The sequence below is a fragment of the Neofelis nebulosa genome, chromosome 7 (genome assembly GCF_028018385.1).
Source record: "Neofelis nebulosa isolate mNeoNeb1 chromosome 7, mNeoNeb1.pri, whole genome shotgun sequence".
Lineage (NCBI taxonomy): Eukaryota > Metazoa > Chordata > Mammalia > Carnivora > Felidae > Neofelis > Neofelis nebulosa.
Window position 1 is genome coordinate 146,355,622 of NC_080788.1, and position 15,818 is coordinate 146,371,439.

Below are 15,818 nucleotides of genomic sequence, written 5' to 3' on the forward strand. Positions count from 1 at the left end.
TCACACTCCCCTCCAGGGGCCCGACTCGGGCCCGGCTTGCACCCCAGCTGGCGCTTTTGCTCGCCAGGGCCTCGCCCCAGCCCGCTCCGGGGTTTCTGCCGCCCGGTTCCTTTAGGGGCCCCCGAGCCCCCTCCCTCAGCCTCGGGCCCGTGGCGCCCCCCCGGCCTCTGCGAAGCACACTCAGCACCTGCCCCGCCCTCCTGATGTCCAGACGTTTAGGCAAGAGACAGCGCCGGGGTGCCCAGCACATGTCCTCCAGCACCTTAACCACCCTGGGTTCTTTGGGGCAACACGGCCTGACGGGTATGTTCCACCCAGCAGCACAGCATTCAGCACACAGCGCGAGCTGGACCACCCGGCTTCGAGTGTCCGGAAGTAATCAAAGCCCGACGCGGTATACGGTGCAGGCAGAGGCAGAGGATTTGTTACACGTTTCAAATTCCCCCCCAGGGTCTTTTTAACCCGTACAGCTGGTTCCTTTTCACTTCTGGGCCTATGACGCATCTGCACGGCCGAGGACGCGCCTCTGCTTCTGTCGGGACCATCTGAAGACGCCAGCGGGTAGACGGGAGACAGCACGGAAGTGCTCGTGGAAGGCGAGCAGCAGAAAAACCAAGCTGCCGCTTTCCTGTAACAGGCGGAGGACACGCGGGGAGGCTGCCCCGAGTGACAGGGACTTGTCCTCGCGGGAGGCAGAGCGGGGAGGCGGCCGAGGGCCCCGGAGGCCACAGCGCGGTTTTGGGAGCCCCGGAAGGACCGACAGGTCAGAACTCCGAGCTCCTCCACACGGGGTGAGCTTCAGTACCTCAACTCAAGCCTTTTCTCCGGGGGGAGGAGCTCCCCAGACTCCCCCCTTTCCTAGGGTAAGGTCAACTCCTGTGCGCGGGCCCGGGGGGCCGCTCTCCGGCGCCCACGCTTCCGGGGCTTTTTACACAGGTACCCCTTCACCTGCCACAGGAACCTGGCCCGTGCTTAGTGCTGTCACCTTCTTAGGCCACTGCCACCGAACGGACCTACGGAGCCCACCTTCCCCTCGCCTGGCCCGCTCGGGCAAGACCTTTTCCTCCCCAAAGCAGGCAGTCAGTGAAGGTGAACACATCAGAACAGAACTCACACCTCAGACTCATATCCTTTCTCCACTGCAAAGACAAGCTAAGAGATTTTTATTTCATTAATAATTAAGGGCACACTAATATCTCAAAATACTGCATTATTTCAGACATACGGTTACAATAGTCATACAACGAATAGAGAGGGGACAGGAACCAACACGCTGGGGTAACACATCTGTATTGTACATCAAAACCAATGGCAAATAGTTCTTCGGTTATTCTTAGAAAAATACTAGACACGTTGAAAGCTGAAAAGCTTTGCTCAAAAATAACCTGTGTGTATAGGATAAGCTTAGACTTTCAAAAACCAGATAAAAACTGGCCAAGTAAAACATGAGAAAAAGCGATGCCCCCCCCCCCCCCCCCCCCCACACACGATACCTTGTAACAGATACACTACACGTCAAGGTGTCGTCGTAGCAAAATAAAGCATCCCACTGTACTGCGGAGACTCACTACCTTTATTTTCACAACTACTTCATTATAGGTCGGTTGACTTGAATCTAATTTGGGTAAGGACCGCCCTGAAGGCAAAGCTTTCTGCACGGGAGGTAAAGAAAGCAAACATTCCCAGCCAGTTTTTGCTTGAACATGGACGATACCGTTTAATGCAGACCCAAAGCCAAACGTTTTGAGGGGTAGGATTTACTTCCAGTACAGGTTCTCCTCACGTAAGGTCATGAAAATACAATGTAACGAGCCCGGTTTACGGTTACACGCGGCAGGCCCCATTAACAGACACCGCCCTGCCAGGGACAGGAAGCGCTGAATCCCGCGTCACCAGGGCTCCTTAAGGGAGAATAATCAGGCGTAAGGAACTGGAACAGGCTGGGAGACGGGAAACGTCGTGCCTGAACACTCACTCAAGGCTGACCCGATCACCTCCGTGACCAAAATAACCCACGCGGGAAATCCACATGGCTCCACGCAAGACATCGGTGCCCTCAGACCAGTGCTCCGGGCTTAGCGACATGGGCCAGCGCCGCCAGAGCTACGGCCAACCTTGTTTGAAATGAACAGCACTGGAAGGTCCCTTTTCAAAGAACAATGGATGCTTGTGAAGGAAATGCTGACGCCAGACTTCCAAATCTGACATTGAAATTGGCGCCTTGCGCAGGATACGCCTAATGCGGCGGAGTCAGCCCTGATCTCCCAGCGGGGTGACTGAGACAGCACTGAATTTAAAAACTCCGAGATTTAAAAGGGCCCTAAAATTAGCGTGCAGAACAGCAAGCCTAAAAGGACTTTGGCCAAAATGAGCTGCCAGTGACCTGCACTGGGAACCCGCAGGAGCCAGGGGCGGGGTGTGCACAGGGAGGGGCTCAAGGTCCCAACACGCGAAAGCCCTGTGCACATGTGCCAGGGCCTTTGACCCCACCGCCCACTGCATCTAGAACACTTCTAGCAGGAAAGACACATCAAGGGCTTTTCATTAGGGGACAAAGTGAAAATCTGTTAGGGCCACACTTTTATCATTTTTAGGTATTTAGGGCTATTCCCTTATCTCCTACTTTTAGCTGCTTACACAGTTACCAAATTAGTATCTCTGAGAGAAAATTACAGACTATAGGGTCCAAAAGATGTGCTCTAACAGGATCTTCTGTGAAAAGTGGGAACAGAAAAGAGTAGTCTGTTTGTTATAATACTGGGACCGACATGTTATGGAGGCACTTCAGAACTTTGGGAAATTCTTTTGTTCCCATAGACTGGCAGCCATGAAACTGAATCCTCAGAAAGCAGTGACAGAAAGACGCATGCCTTCAGCAGGAGGAAAGACACGTCCCGCGTGGACAGACCTGACTGGCTCTCGCGGGCACTAGAGAAACACCCGGGGACCAGTGACACGAGCTAAGGAGCGGCAGGTGCTCAGAGCTGTTTTGCGGCTTCGTCCCAGAGTGCGAGGGTGTGGGATGCTGCGAGTAGCGAACTTCCTCAGACAAGCTGGAAACATCTGGTCCCACGCAGCTCCCGGCGGGTTCTGCTCTCAGACGCTGTAGGATAGCAGCGGGTGGGTTCAGGGAGTCTGTCCATCACACGGTCTCGAACGACAGAGGCAGCCCATGCCGCACCATGTTCAGACGTGCTGGCTTAGTGTTAGCAGCCTGACATTGGTAACTAATCTCCGGTTTTCATCACCCTGCTACAGGTAAGGGTGTTTCCTTTTCTCTTTCTTTTTTTTTCTAAAGGTCTCTTACCCTTACCTAAATGCTCCCATCCTTACTAATTACTACGGAAAATTATAGATTCAGGTTGTGCAAACAAGGGCAACTTGAAGGCAATTTGATGTTTGATCCCTTCTTCGATGCAGTCTCAAAGGTTTCTTTGCTACTAGCTTTCATAATTGTCTTACATTGCACACAAAAATAAGATTTTCCCCTCTAAGTGCAGAGTATGGGGGAAAATACAGACACCATTTTTCTTTTTTTTTTTTTTTTTTTTTTTTTTTTTTTTAATTTTTTTTTTTTTCAACGTTTTTTATTTATTTTTGGGACAGAGAGAGACAGAGCATGAACGGGGGAGGGGCAGAGAGAGAGGGAGACACAGAATCGGAAACAGGCTCCAGGCTCCGAGCCATCAGCCCAGAGCCTGACGCGGGGCTCGAACTCACGGACCACGAGATCGTGACCTGGCTGAAGTCGGACGCTTAACCGACTGCGCCACCCAGGCGCCCCCAGACACCATTTTTCAAACAAAAAACGCTTATGAAAAAAACAGAAAATCTGAAAACAAACAAAAAAACCCCCACCCTATTAACTTGGGTTGGACCAATCAGGCCTTAGAAATTAAGGGGGGAAAAAAAGCCTTCTGCTCTACTCAGCATAATAAAACACATCACCGTATTGCTTTTGTGTTTGGACGTTACTTCCACTTAACCAAAAATCTTCCCCCTTCTCATAATTGTTCTAGTATCGTATGAGGTTATGCCTACATGTAGATCCTGAAATGTCTGCATTTTAATGCCTGCACAACCCACTTAGAGATCACAAGAGCTGCCCAATTCCACTTTCTGATGAAAAAAAAAACGCCAAAAACCACACCACAACATACAAATAATGATCCAAATGGAAAAGTTAATGTGCTGTAATCATATTCGTTTTGCAACATCAAAAGCAGCAGAGATACCAAATAGAATTTGCTTAAATCATAAATAGCGAGATTGAAATATGCACGTATAAATTCCATTTTGGCTCCACGAACTGAAAGCTCTCTCTAAACACACAGAAGGATATATAAAGTGCAGAGCAGAACTCGCCACCGTGAGGCCTGTGGTACGTTAGTACTCCCATTCGTCGGATTTCAGGTCGAGATAGCTGAGGATGTTCTGGGCGAGCTTCACCGCCTGCTTCCTGGCGGCTTTGCACTGCTCTTCCCCTTGAGGGTCCACGGCGTCCAGGGCGAGCAGCTGCTTGGTGAGCAGCTCTTCCAGCCGGATATAGTTCTTGTCCGTTCGGTTCCCATCAAATGAAAGAACCTCTCCCTGGATCTCGGACAAGTTTCCCAGGATGTCCCAGACCGCTTTATGGGACGGGTGCTCCTCGGAAGCGAAGGACCTCCTCTTCTCCAGGGCCTCCTTCAAGTCGATGTAAGTGATGAGGGTCTGCACCTCGATCACCGCTCTTCTCCGAGCCTCCCGGATGCAAGGGTTCTTCTCCAGACTTACCTCGTCCAGCTGTCCGATCAGCCCCTGCAATTCTGTTTTGGAGCTCAGGTACAATTCAGGAGGATTCTGTGCTCGAAGGAACTCATTTTTTATTTCTCTCATTCTCTTGAGGACCTTTTCTATCTTTAAGATGGAATGATTCTGTCCCAGGTCAAATGCGTAGGTGCTATCTGCTTCCTCTTCTAAATCCAAATATTTCAGTAACTGGTTGATATCTTCCACTACCTCCCGGCGGTAATTTCGGATCTCCGTCCGCCCGCACACATCCAGAGCGTCCAGATCCGCGATCAGCCCCGAGAGCACACAAGATAAGTGCCTGCAGGTCTCATTATTGTTCACTCCCATCAGCAGTGCAATCAGAGTGCCCCTGGCCTTGTTCACCTCACACATCACAGAGTTAATTTTGGCAACTGAAGGATGCGCGTCCTCGGAGAGCGGCAGGGAAGGCTGCCTTTTCGTGCAGTCTTCGATAATCTCCTGCACCGCACAGATTTTGGTTAAAGTGTGATACCTTGCTTTGCGCAGGGAGATCTTCCCCCCGGTCTTGACGTGTGTCAGCCTCAGAATGATGTCTTGGATGCCTTCTTCAAATTCATCAGTTACACAGTTGCCCCCACTGTAAAAGGGCACAATCTTCTCTTTCACCAGGGACTGGGCTTCTTGAAAAATGTTCTGTATCTCGATCCGGTGTGGGTGGTTTGCATTCTGCTCTAACTCTTTGAGAAGACGCTCCGTCTCTTGTGCTGCCCTCTTCCTCGCTTGCTGAATGTCTCCTTTTCCTTCAGTATCTACAGAGTCTATTTCAAAAAGCTGTTTTGTTAAAATCCTCTCCAGTTTCTTGTAATTCTTGTCATCTGACAGACCACTGAAGCCAATTACTTGCTGTTCTATACTTTTCACTTCCTTTTGGATTTCCTGAAGCCTACTGATGGATGGATGTTGATTTCCCATATCCATACTTTTGCTGTGTTCAGTTTTAGAAGCACTAAAAAATGACAAGAATGACAAATTACACAAAGCCTCTTCAGAACGGTGACTGTATATTTATCCTGAGATTCTCATTTAAAAAAATATATTTAAGGGGCGCCTGGGTGGCGCAGTTGGTTAAGCGTCCGACTTCAGCCAGGTCACGATCTCGCGGTCCGTGAGTTCGAGCCCCGCGTCGGGCTCTGGGCTGATGGCTCGGAGCCTGGAGCCTGTTTCCGATTCTGTGTCTCCCTCTCTCTCTGACCCTCCCCCGTTCATGCTCTGTCTCTCTCTGTCCCAAAAATAAATAAAAAAACGTTGAAAAAAATTAAAAAAAAAAAAATTTAAGAAAAAGGGCCCGGGGCCCCTGGGTGGCTCAGTCAGCTGAGTGTCTGAACTTCAGTTCAGGCCATAAGCTCATGGTTCGTGGGTTCGAGCCCCGCGTCAGGCTCTGTGCTGGCAGCTCAGAGCCTGAGCCCGCTTCGGATTCTGGGTCTCCTTCTCTCCCTCCCCCTCCTCCTATTGTGCATACTCTCTCTCAAAAATAAGCTTTGGGAAAAAAAAGGGCCCGTCATTGCTGTGATCCAAACAACAATCATACTCAAGTGCAGAAAGAGTGACTAATCCACCTTCCTGAAAATCACCTACACACAGCAGAGATTAAGAACAACGGCTTACTGCAGTGTGGACTGAGTTGGAGCTCTGTGCCTGTGAATTTCGAGTTTCCTCAAATGTAAGAGAGCAGCCTAGGTCTTCATACCAACAGAATGAAATCGACTATCATCTTAGAAACAGCACAAGTATCTTAGGTATTAACGTTGGAACCTGGCTGATGGCAACAGCAGGCACCTTTGGGGGATGTAAAACAGTGGCCTCTTATCTTTTTACCTTCACATGGGAACAGTGCCATCTAAGCACCCACCTGGCCAAAGAGCTATGCTTAGTTTCCAGAAAAAGGTAATTAAATAAAACAAATAACACTGCATCCCAATCGCCACCAAAAGTCCCCACTTCTACCGTTCCTCACCACCCTTCATGCACGTGTACAAAGTTACCCCGTTTCTCCCTGCACCCTTCTAGCACCTCGCAAACCTTCCCTGCAGAAGTAGAAAATTGCCCGGAGAGGGACAAGTGACTGGTACCGTGTTAAAAGCACCACGATGGGCTTTGGAGGGCTAGTACCTCCCCAGCCCCGGTCACGTTCGCCGCCCCCTCCCCCAAACATGTGACAGCTAGGAGCAATTCGTTCATTAGCCTCCCATCAGGAGTCGAGAATGGCTTAACGCATTTCCCCCCAAGCTCTCGGGTCTCCATCACAGCTCAATGGGAGAGTGGGTCATCAATGGAAACCGACCCCCTGTGGGTGTCCCGGCCAGGAACATGCCTCTGGAGCCCCGCGAAGGGCGGGCTGCCCGGCTTCTTCCTCTCCGCCCCCCTCGCCCTTCTCTGCCAGCACTTTACCCAGAAGAGTCTAAGCTGGTTTGGTCTTGGCTTCCCGAGGTGAGATGGCGAGGTGGAAGGTCAGCCCTTTACGGGGTGCGGCACCGGAGCTGAGCCCCTGGCTGCATCCCTCTCACCCCAGCCGGCTAGGTCTGAACCGGGCGGCCGGTGAAGGGGCCGGCGGTGGCGCGGCAGCTACTGGCCGCAGCGGCCGCTCCGGGCGTCTCGCCCGGGCCCCCAACGCGCCCGCCGGCCCTGACCTCACAATGGCCAGCGCGGGGAGGGGGCGGCCGCTCTGGGCCGGGGCCGCGGAGCCCCCGGGCGGGAGACGAGCGGGCCGGCCCGCGTCGGACGCGAGGACGGCGCGGCGCCGAGGCCCGGCCGGCCGGGCCGGAGCGGGGGTCGCGCCGGAGCCGGGGTCGCCCACGGGCCCGCCAGCCGCCGCCGCGCCGCGCTCACCTGTGCCGCCCGCGCCATCGCGCACTCCGCCGCCGACGCCCAGCGACTCCGCCGCTCCCGCGGTCGCCGGCCCGCGGCCCCGCCCCGGGGCCGAACAGCCCCCGCCCTGGGAAAACGTCCTCCGGCGCCGCGCCGCGCCCGGGCCGCGCCGGCCACTATCGCCTGGCACAACAGCCCGGAACTGCCGCGGCCCAAGAGCGGCCGCCGGCGCCCTGCGCCCTCGCCGGGTCCACCCCGCGGCCGGTGCCACGCTGGGAAAGCGCACCGTCGGCCGCGCCGCTCCCTCCCGCCGGCTTTGCGACCGTGCCGTAACGCAGCCTCTCGCGCCGGCGCGACGCTGCCGTGCGCCGCGGCAGCCGGGGGACGCGGGCGATGGCCGCCTTGCGGCCCTGTAGGAGAGCTCTGGTCTCTCCGCTCTGGCGCGCCTTCTCTGGACCAGGCTGTCAGCTCGCTCCCGAGCGAGCTGGGGAGCGCAGGGATACGGCGCCGAGCCGGGTAAGCGGGATTCCTGCAGAGGGTGGGCCGGGACGGGGGACCGCAGGTGGCGACACACCCAGGCGGCGCTCCTCAGGGACACCTGTGGCTCCCGCACCCCTTCGTGCCGGGCTGCGGCGTCAGCTCTCCGGGAGCGGGGTCCTTGAGCCCGTCCGGGCCTGGCGCGGAGCAGCGCCCGCGGCCCGCGGGGGACAGGGGCGTGGCGAGTGGGGAGTCCCCGGCGCGAGGGGCCCCCAAGTGCCCTGCGTCAACTCCCTTGGTCTCTAGGAACTGAGGGTGTCGCTGTCACGCCGGGGACTGTTGGTGGTCGGAACTTTTGCTAACTCGTACCTCCGAGTCAGCTGTAGCGAGTTTGTTACCTACCTTATTTCTTCCCGAAGGTTGTTCTTTCTTAAACAGCTCTTGATGTGCACAGCATGTTTTTGTTTTGTTTTGTTTTCGGTCTGCGTTTTGGCTTCGTCAAGATTATTAGTCCTTTTCTTCAAGCTATGGCACACGTTATCATCGACTTTTGTGGGACTTCACGTTGAATAGTTTTTCTTGTTTGGAAGCTATTTGCATACACGCATGTTACAGGTTGAAGGTCCACAAAGATCAATATCTATAGCAACAAAGAATGACAGTTTTTATCGATTGCACTTTTTTGGGAAAGGATTTTTTTTTTTTTGTCAGTGGAGTTCTAAGCCTTGAGTCCACCTGTCACAAGAAAATGTCGTCTAACTGTGGAATGCGCTGCAGTTAAAATATTTAAACAAAGCATACAAATACTAACACTTCCTTTTGCCAACAGGCTAGGGAGGGGGCCTGGAAAGCCCGGGATAAAAAAGCCAGTTAAGAATTCCAAAATGAGCCTGCCTGTAAATTTTCATTTATTTTAGCCTGTTGCCCGTTAGCATTCTTTTATAAATGCAGCTTTGAAGTTCTGCCTGGTTTGTAGTTTAGAGAAGAAGTTAACAGGGCAACTGGTCACCCAGACCCCCGGTCTCTAGCTCAGCATCCTGTTACAGTGGCCACAGCAGGGACTTTCATTCCTACAATGTAGAAACCCACCCAGCATCTCAGTCTTTGGGCAGCAAGGTATTCAACAGGTATCTGAAAATGCTCCGGGCAGGCAAACGTAACATCAACCAACTGTCCCTAGGATGAGGACTTACCCTAGCTTATTTTGTGAACTAGGGTGCCAAGGGGCACCTGGCTGGCTCAGTCGGTAGAGCATGCGACCTTTGATCTTGGGGTTGTGAGCCCCACACTGAGTGAAGAGATTACTTAAAAATAAAATCTTTAAAAAAAAATTTTTTTTTTAACATTTATTTATTTTTGAGACAGAGAGAGACAGAGCATGAACGGGGGAGGGTCAGAGAGAGAGGGAGACACAGAATCCGAAACAAGCTCCAGGCTCTGAGCGGTCAGCACAGAGCCCGACGCGGGGCTCGAACTCACGGACCGTGAGATCATGACCTGAGCCGAAGTCGGACGCTCAACCGACTGAGCCACCCAGGCGCCCCAAAAATAAAATCTTTAAAAAAACACCCAAACAAGGTTTCCTTTATTGTCACATACCCTTTTGCTGAAGTCAGTCTTACCGTGGGTCTAATCCTCAGGATGAGACCTTTCTTCCTTTTGTTGTCCAAGTGACAGTGGAGCAGGGGGCTGCTCACCCGCTGGGCCGCCTGAACTTGTGAAGGTGTGGATTGTGATGCCGACGAGTGGATAAGCTGCCTGTGAGTCAGACCTGGCCCTGCTTTCCTGCGGAAACTGCTGCTGTGTTTTTGTAGGACGTGCGCCCCATTGTGCTAGATCTTGCACAGAACTTACAGGATCAGTTTTTACTTCAGGGCGATTTGTGTTTCCTGTTTGTTTGGGCGTATCTCCCTGTGCTCGCTGAGTACATGGCTGGCTCTGTCCCGGTAGTTCAATTCCTGCTGCACAGAGAGATTGTTGTCTTTCAGACTTTGATTTTAAATATTAGGCCTTTTTTTTTTTTTTTAATGGTTACTTATTTTTGAGAGAGAGAGTGCGAGTGCAAGTGGGACAGGAGCAGAGAGAGAGGGAGACACAGAAACCAAAGCAGGCTCCAGGCTCTGAGCTGTCAGCACAGAGCCTGACATGGGACTCGAACCCACGAACTGTGAGATCATGACCTGAGCCGAAATCTGGCGCTTAACTGACTGAGCCACCCAGCGCCCCGCCCCATAGATATTAGGTCTTCTTAAAAGTAACAGGTCGTGAACCTTCTGTTTTCTTTATTTAAATAGATATATTTTAATCCTGTGTGTCTAGTTCACACAACATATTTTTTATTAAGTTTTTAATTTTATTGAATTTTTTTTAACGTTTATTTTTGAGACAGGGAGAGACAGAGCATGAACGGGAGAGGGTCTGAAAGAGAGGGAGACACAGAATCTGAAACAGGCTCCAGGCTCTGAGCTGTCAGCACAGAGCCCGACACGGGGCTCGAACCCACCGACCGCGAGATCATGACCTGAGCCAAAGTCGGCCGCCCAACCGACTGAGCCACCCAGGCGCCCCAAGCTTTTTATTTTAATTTCAGTATAACATACACTGTTATATTAGTTTCAGGTGTACAATACAGTGATTCAGCACTTCCTTACATCACCCAGTGCTCATCCCAACAGGTGCCCTCCTTCATCCCCATCTCCCCCCCTCCCCCCACCTCCTCTCTGGTGACCATCGATTCTCTGCAGTTAAGAGTCTCTTAGTTTATCTCTCTCTCTTTTTTTTTCATTTGCTTATTTGTTTTGTTTCTTAAATTCCATATATGAGTGAATCGTATGGTATTTGTCTTTCTCTGACTTATTCACTTAGCATTATACTTTCTGGATCCATCAAAGTTGTTGCAAATGGCAAGCTTTCATTCTTTTTTATGGCTGAATATTCCATTATATACGTGTATCCCTTCGATTTAGTGTTTTTGTATTTTTTGGATGAATACCCAGTGGTGTGATTAGTGGACCATGGGGTAGTCCTATTTTTAATGTTTGACGAACCTCTGTATTGTTGTCCAGAGTGCCTATACCAGTTTGCATTCCTACCAACGGTGTAGGAAGGTTCCCCTTTCTCCACATCCTCACTACATCTTTTTCGTTAATTCTTTGTTCTCCACTTGAGTTCAGGAAAGCTGCTTTAGGACCTACATGATTTATTCCCATCTGCTGTCTCTGGTACCACTTTTTCTTCCAAACCCACTGAAAAAGTCAGCTAGGACTCTTGATTTCAACTCAGGTCATGATCTCATGGTTTGAGAGATCGAGCCCTGCATCAGGCTCTGCACTGACGGTGGGGAGCCTGCTTGGGATTCTCTCCCCCTCTCTCGCTCTCTGCCCCTCCCCCCTCAAAATAAATAAACATTAAAAAAAAAAAGTCAGCTCTAAAATTAAGTGTTTTCTAGGCACTTAACACCTGTTTATTCCTTGTCTCTGTAGTTTACATCATCGGCTCCTAAAAGTGTTTGCACATTTGGAATCATCTGGAAGACTTTAAAAAATACCACCCCCTCTCCCCACCCCCTGAGATTCTGAGGTGATAGGTCTGGGATGTGGCCCCGGGCACCAGGATCTTTAATTATTTATTGGTTTGTCTAGTTTCCCCCGCCCAGGTTTATTGAAGTGTAGCATCAGGATTTTATGGGGGAGTCTAAAAATGAACTTACAAGGGGTGCCTGGGTGGCTCAGTCGGTTAAGCGGCCGATTTCGGCTCAGGTCATGATTTCACGGTCCGTGAGTTCGAGCCCTGCGTCGGGCTGTGTGCTGACAGCTCAGAGCCTGGAGCCTGTTTCAGAGTCTGTGTCTCCCTCTCTCTGACCCTCCCCCATTCATGCTCTGTCTCTCTCTGTCTCAAAAATAAATAAAAGTTAAAAAAAAAAATGAGCTCACAAGTTAGAGAAGCAGTGGTTACATTATACACATTACTGTTTGCTTGTAGTCCTGGGACGCCTGGTTGGCTCAGCAGGTTAAGAGTCCGAATTCGGCTCAGGTCACGATCTAGCTGTTCCGAGTTTGAGCCCCGTGTCAGCCTCTGTGCTGACAACTGGCAGCCTGGAGCCTGCTTCAGATTCTGTGTCTCTCTCTCTCTGCTCCTCCCATGCTCATGCTCTGTCTCTCTCTCTCTCTCTCTCTCTCAAAAATAAGTAAACATTAAAAATGTATAAAGTAGACTATTTGCTTGTAGTCCTGGATTCATCAACACGGCACTAGGTCGCGTTAACCAAGTGTTTGCACCCGCTGGTCTGTGAACTTTGCCTGTTTTCCTCTTCCCACGGTTCTGTGAAGTAGGTGCTTTTACCCTCCCCATTGTACAGACCAGAAAACTTCAGTGCAATAAGATGGAAAAATTTCCTCAAGATCACAGCGCTTGTTCATAAAGAATATCTATATTCTAGTTCCTGTATCTAGAGGATAGTGAATTAACATTTTTCTTCTAGTAACTTTTGGATCAAAAAAAAAAAAAAAAAAAAGCCCAAACAGGCCCTCAGCAGGAGCGGTAATATTTACAGATAAATAGTGGGAGTCCTGATCCCATATTTTGCTTAGATTTTCATTAAAGAGAATGATTTTCAACAGTCCCCTCCCCTCAAATGTAGCTTCAGAGTAAACACATGAGGGAAGTTAAATACTAGACAAATGAGAAAGTGGTGAGTGGTCTCATCAGAGGATTTTATTTATTTATTTATTTTTAAACAAACTTTAAAAATAATTTTTTTTTTTTTTTTTTTAGAGAGTGCACGTGCCCATGAGCAGGGGAGAGGGACAGAGAGAGAGAGAGAGAGAGAGAGAGAGAGAGAATCTTAAGCAGGCTCCACACTCAGCACAGATCCTGATGCAGAGCCTAGCACAGGGCTTGATCCCACAACCCTGGGATCGTGACCTGAGCCAAAATCAAGAATTGGATGCTCAACTGACTAAGCCACCCAGGCAGCCTCATCAGAGGGTTTTAAAATAAGCATGGATATTTCTAGTGTTTAAAAGGCTTTCAATAAATTAGTTGGAAGAAAATTAAAGCTGGGGCAGAGGACTTTAAACAGCCCAGGGCCTGGCTGTGACTGGCCTGGTGTTACCCAGCAGAGTCAGGGTTGAAAGGGGCCTTTCTCACTCTCTGCCTCCTGTTCAGATGTCCCCGCACGCTGTTTCTTCATGGAGTGAAGCAGTTACAGGGTTTCTCCTTGTTCTGTTCATGTGGAGAAATGCATTCCTTTATTTTCTATTTTTGTTATTTATGGGAAATGTCAAACTTGCAAAAACAGAAGAGTGTAAAGAATGCTGTGTATCGGGCGCCTGGGTGGCTTGGTTGGTTGAGCGTCCGACTTAGGCTCAGGTCACAATCTCGCGGTCCGTGAGTTCGAGCCCCGCGTCGGGCTCTGTGCTGACAGCTCGGAGCCTGGAGCCTGCTTCTGATTCTGTGTGTGTGTGTGTGTGTGTGTGTGTCAGTCTCTCTCTTTTTCTCTCTCTGCCCCTCTCCCGCTCATGCTCTGTCTCTCAAAAGTTAAAAAAAAGGAACATTTCATTTGTAATATTTCCTATGTATCTTTTTTTTTTTTTCTTTAATATTTTGAGAGGGGAGGCAGGGCAGAGAGAGAGAGGGAGAAAGAGAATCCCAAGCAGGCCCCACGCCCAGCGTGGATCTGGACGCAGGGCTCAGTCACAACTGTGAGATGGTGACCTGAGCCAAAATCAAGAGATGGACGTTTAACCGACTGAGCCACCCAGGCGCCCCAAAGTTCATATTTTTTTTAACTTTTTTTTTTAATGCTTACTATTTTTTAGAGTTCAAAAGTTCGTATCTTTTACAGTTACATATGGGGGCGTCTGGGTTGCTCAGTCCGTTAAGCATCCGACTCTTTTTTTTTTTTTTTTTTTTACGTTTTTATTTATTTTTGAGGCAGAGACAGAGCGTGAACGGGGGAGGGTCAGAGAGAGAGGGAGACACAGAATCTGAAACGGGCTCCAGGCTCTGAGCTGTCAGCACAGAGCCCGATGCGGGGCTTGAGCTCACGGACTGCGAGATCATGACCCGGGCCGAAGTCGGACGCCCAACCGACTGAGCCACCCAGGCGCCCCAGCATCCGGCTCTTGATGTCAGCTCAGGTCATGATCTCATGGTTCGTGGGTTTGAGCCCCGTGTTGGGCTCTGTGCTAACACTGCTGACCTGCTTGGGCTTTTCTCTCTGTCCCTCCTCTGCTCATTCTCTCTCTCTCCCTGTCTCTCTCAAAATAAGTAAACTTGAAAAAAAAAAGAAAGAAATAGGCGCGCCTGAGTGGCTAAGTTGGTTGAGCGGCTGACTTCAGCTCGGGTTATGGTCTCACAGTTCATGAGTTCAAGCCCTGCGTCGGGCTCTGTGCTGACAGCTCAGAGCCTGGAGCCTGCTTCAGATTCTGTCTCTGTGTCTCTCTGCCCCTCACCTGCTCATGCTCTGCCTCTCAAAACTAAATGTGTTAAAAAAAATTTAAAAAAAGAGATATGAACTTAAAAAAAAAAATATATATATATATATAAACATAATAACTAAAATACAACTTCAACAAATGTTCAGCATTCAGGTTTTTTTTTTTTTTTTTTAGATTTCTTCAGTTATCGTAGAAATGTTTTTTGCTTTTTTTTGTTTTGTTTTGCTTTTACAGTTTTCTTTTTTTTTTTTTTTTTAAATTTTTTTTTTTTTTTTCAACATTTTTTATTTATTTTTTGGGACAGAGAGAGACAGAGCATGAACGGGGGAGGGGCAGAGAGAGAGGGAGACACAGAATCGGAAACAGGCTCCAGGCTCCGAGCCATCAGCCCAGAGCCTGACGCGGGGCTCGAACTCACGGACCGCGAGATCGTGACCTGGCTGAAGTCGGACGCTTAACCGACTGCGCCACCCAGGCGCCCCGCTTTTACAGTTTTCTTGTATCAGGATTCACATTAGGGCTACAAATTGTGATTTATTGACATTCTTTTGGTTACTTTTTAATCTATAGGTTTTGACTCCGTCCCCTTCCTTTTTTCAAAGTAGTTTATGCGGGAGGAGGGGAAGGATGTGTCCTTTTGAATTTTCCACAAACTGTGTTCTGCTGTTGCTTTCCCAGGGCGTAATGTACCATGTTCCTCCAATCTGTGTGTCTCCTGTAAATTGACAGCTGCAATCTAGAGCCTTGACCACATCCAGATTTGACTTTGTTTTTGAGAAGACTAACTTCTTTGGGGGATTGTGTTCCTCTATCAGGATTGGCTGATTTCTGATGTGAAGCCAACGTTTCACTCCCAGTATAAACCCTGTTTAGTCCTTTACGTACTCCTGAATACGGAATGCTGATGTGTCTACGTCTGTCTAGAACGGGAGGCTGGGATCCCAGCCCTCCAGAAGGAAGACTTTCGGTTCCCAGCCCCGAAGTGTCAGGACCGCAGACCTGCAGGGACACCACGTTTTGCCAGCATCTGTTCCTTTCATCGTTGCCCACCGGTTTCCCCAGTGGTGCAGTGTGACGCCTTCACTCAGGGGCTTCGTGTTCTGTGCAGGCACTTCCGGGAAGGAGGGCCTAGGGGAAAGTCTTTGGTTCCAAATCCTGGCTCCTCGTGGGGAGGTGGGCCGGGGACTGTGCAGGGAGAGCCCAGGAGCCTTCTGTAAGCGGGGGAAGGGGTGGAGAAGGAGGCTGGGCCTGCAGAGCTGGAGGAGGAGAAGCCCCCCCGCGGGG

General features: G+C 50.3%; 2 protein-coding genes across 8 annotated transcripts in view; one reads left to right on the forward strand and one right to left on the reverse strand.

The window, feature by feature from the left end:
• Positions 1 to 4,177: 4,177 nt before the first annotated feature.
• BAG5 (BAG cochaperone 5) lies at positions 4,178 to 9,835 on the reverse strand. Of its 5 annotated transcripts, XM_058740412.1 has the most exons (3): positions 9,717 to 9,835; positions 8,497 to 8,734; positions 4,178 to 5,758 (listed from the first exon to the last, which is right to left on the reverse strand). In XM_058740412.1, exon 3 carries the CDS (start codon positions 5,728 to 5,730, stop codon positions 4,387 to 4,389), a length of 1,344 nt encoding a protein of 447 aa, XP_058596395.1. In that variant the 5' UTR covers positions 5,731 to 5,758; positions 8,497 to 8,734; positions 9,717 to 9,835; the 3' UTR covers positions 4,178 to 4,386. The 5 variants fall into 5 exon arrangements, with proteins under 5 accessions (XP_058596395.1, XP_058596399.1, XP_058596394.1 ...); XM_058740416.1 differs by lacking the exons at positions 8,497 to 8,734; positions 9,717 to 9,835 and adding an exon at positions 7,639 to 7,786; XM_058740411.1 differs by lacking the exons at positions 8,497 to 8,734; positions 9,717 to 9,835 and adding an exon at positions 7,201 to 7,415.
• Positions 7,915 to 15,818, forward strand: part of LOC131517804 (cytochrome c oxidase assembly factor 8) — a 37,533-nt gene continuing 29,629 nt past the window's right edge. Inside the window, exon 1 of one of the 3 annotated variants that reach the window (XM_058740428.1) lies at positions 7,915 to 8,133. In XM_058740428.1, the coding sequence (XP_058596411.1) occupies positions 8,011 to 8,133 (123 nt within the window). In that variant the 5' untranslated portion in view covers positions 7,915 to 8,010. The remainder of the gene's footprint in view (positions 8,134 to 15,818) is intronic. The other 2 variants (XM_058740429.1, XM_058740427.1) reach the window with 2 other exon arrangements.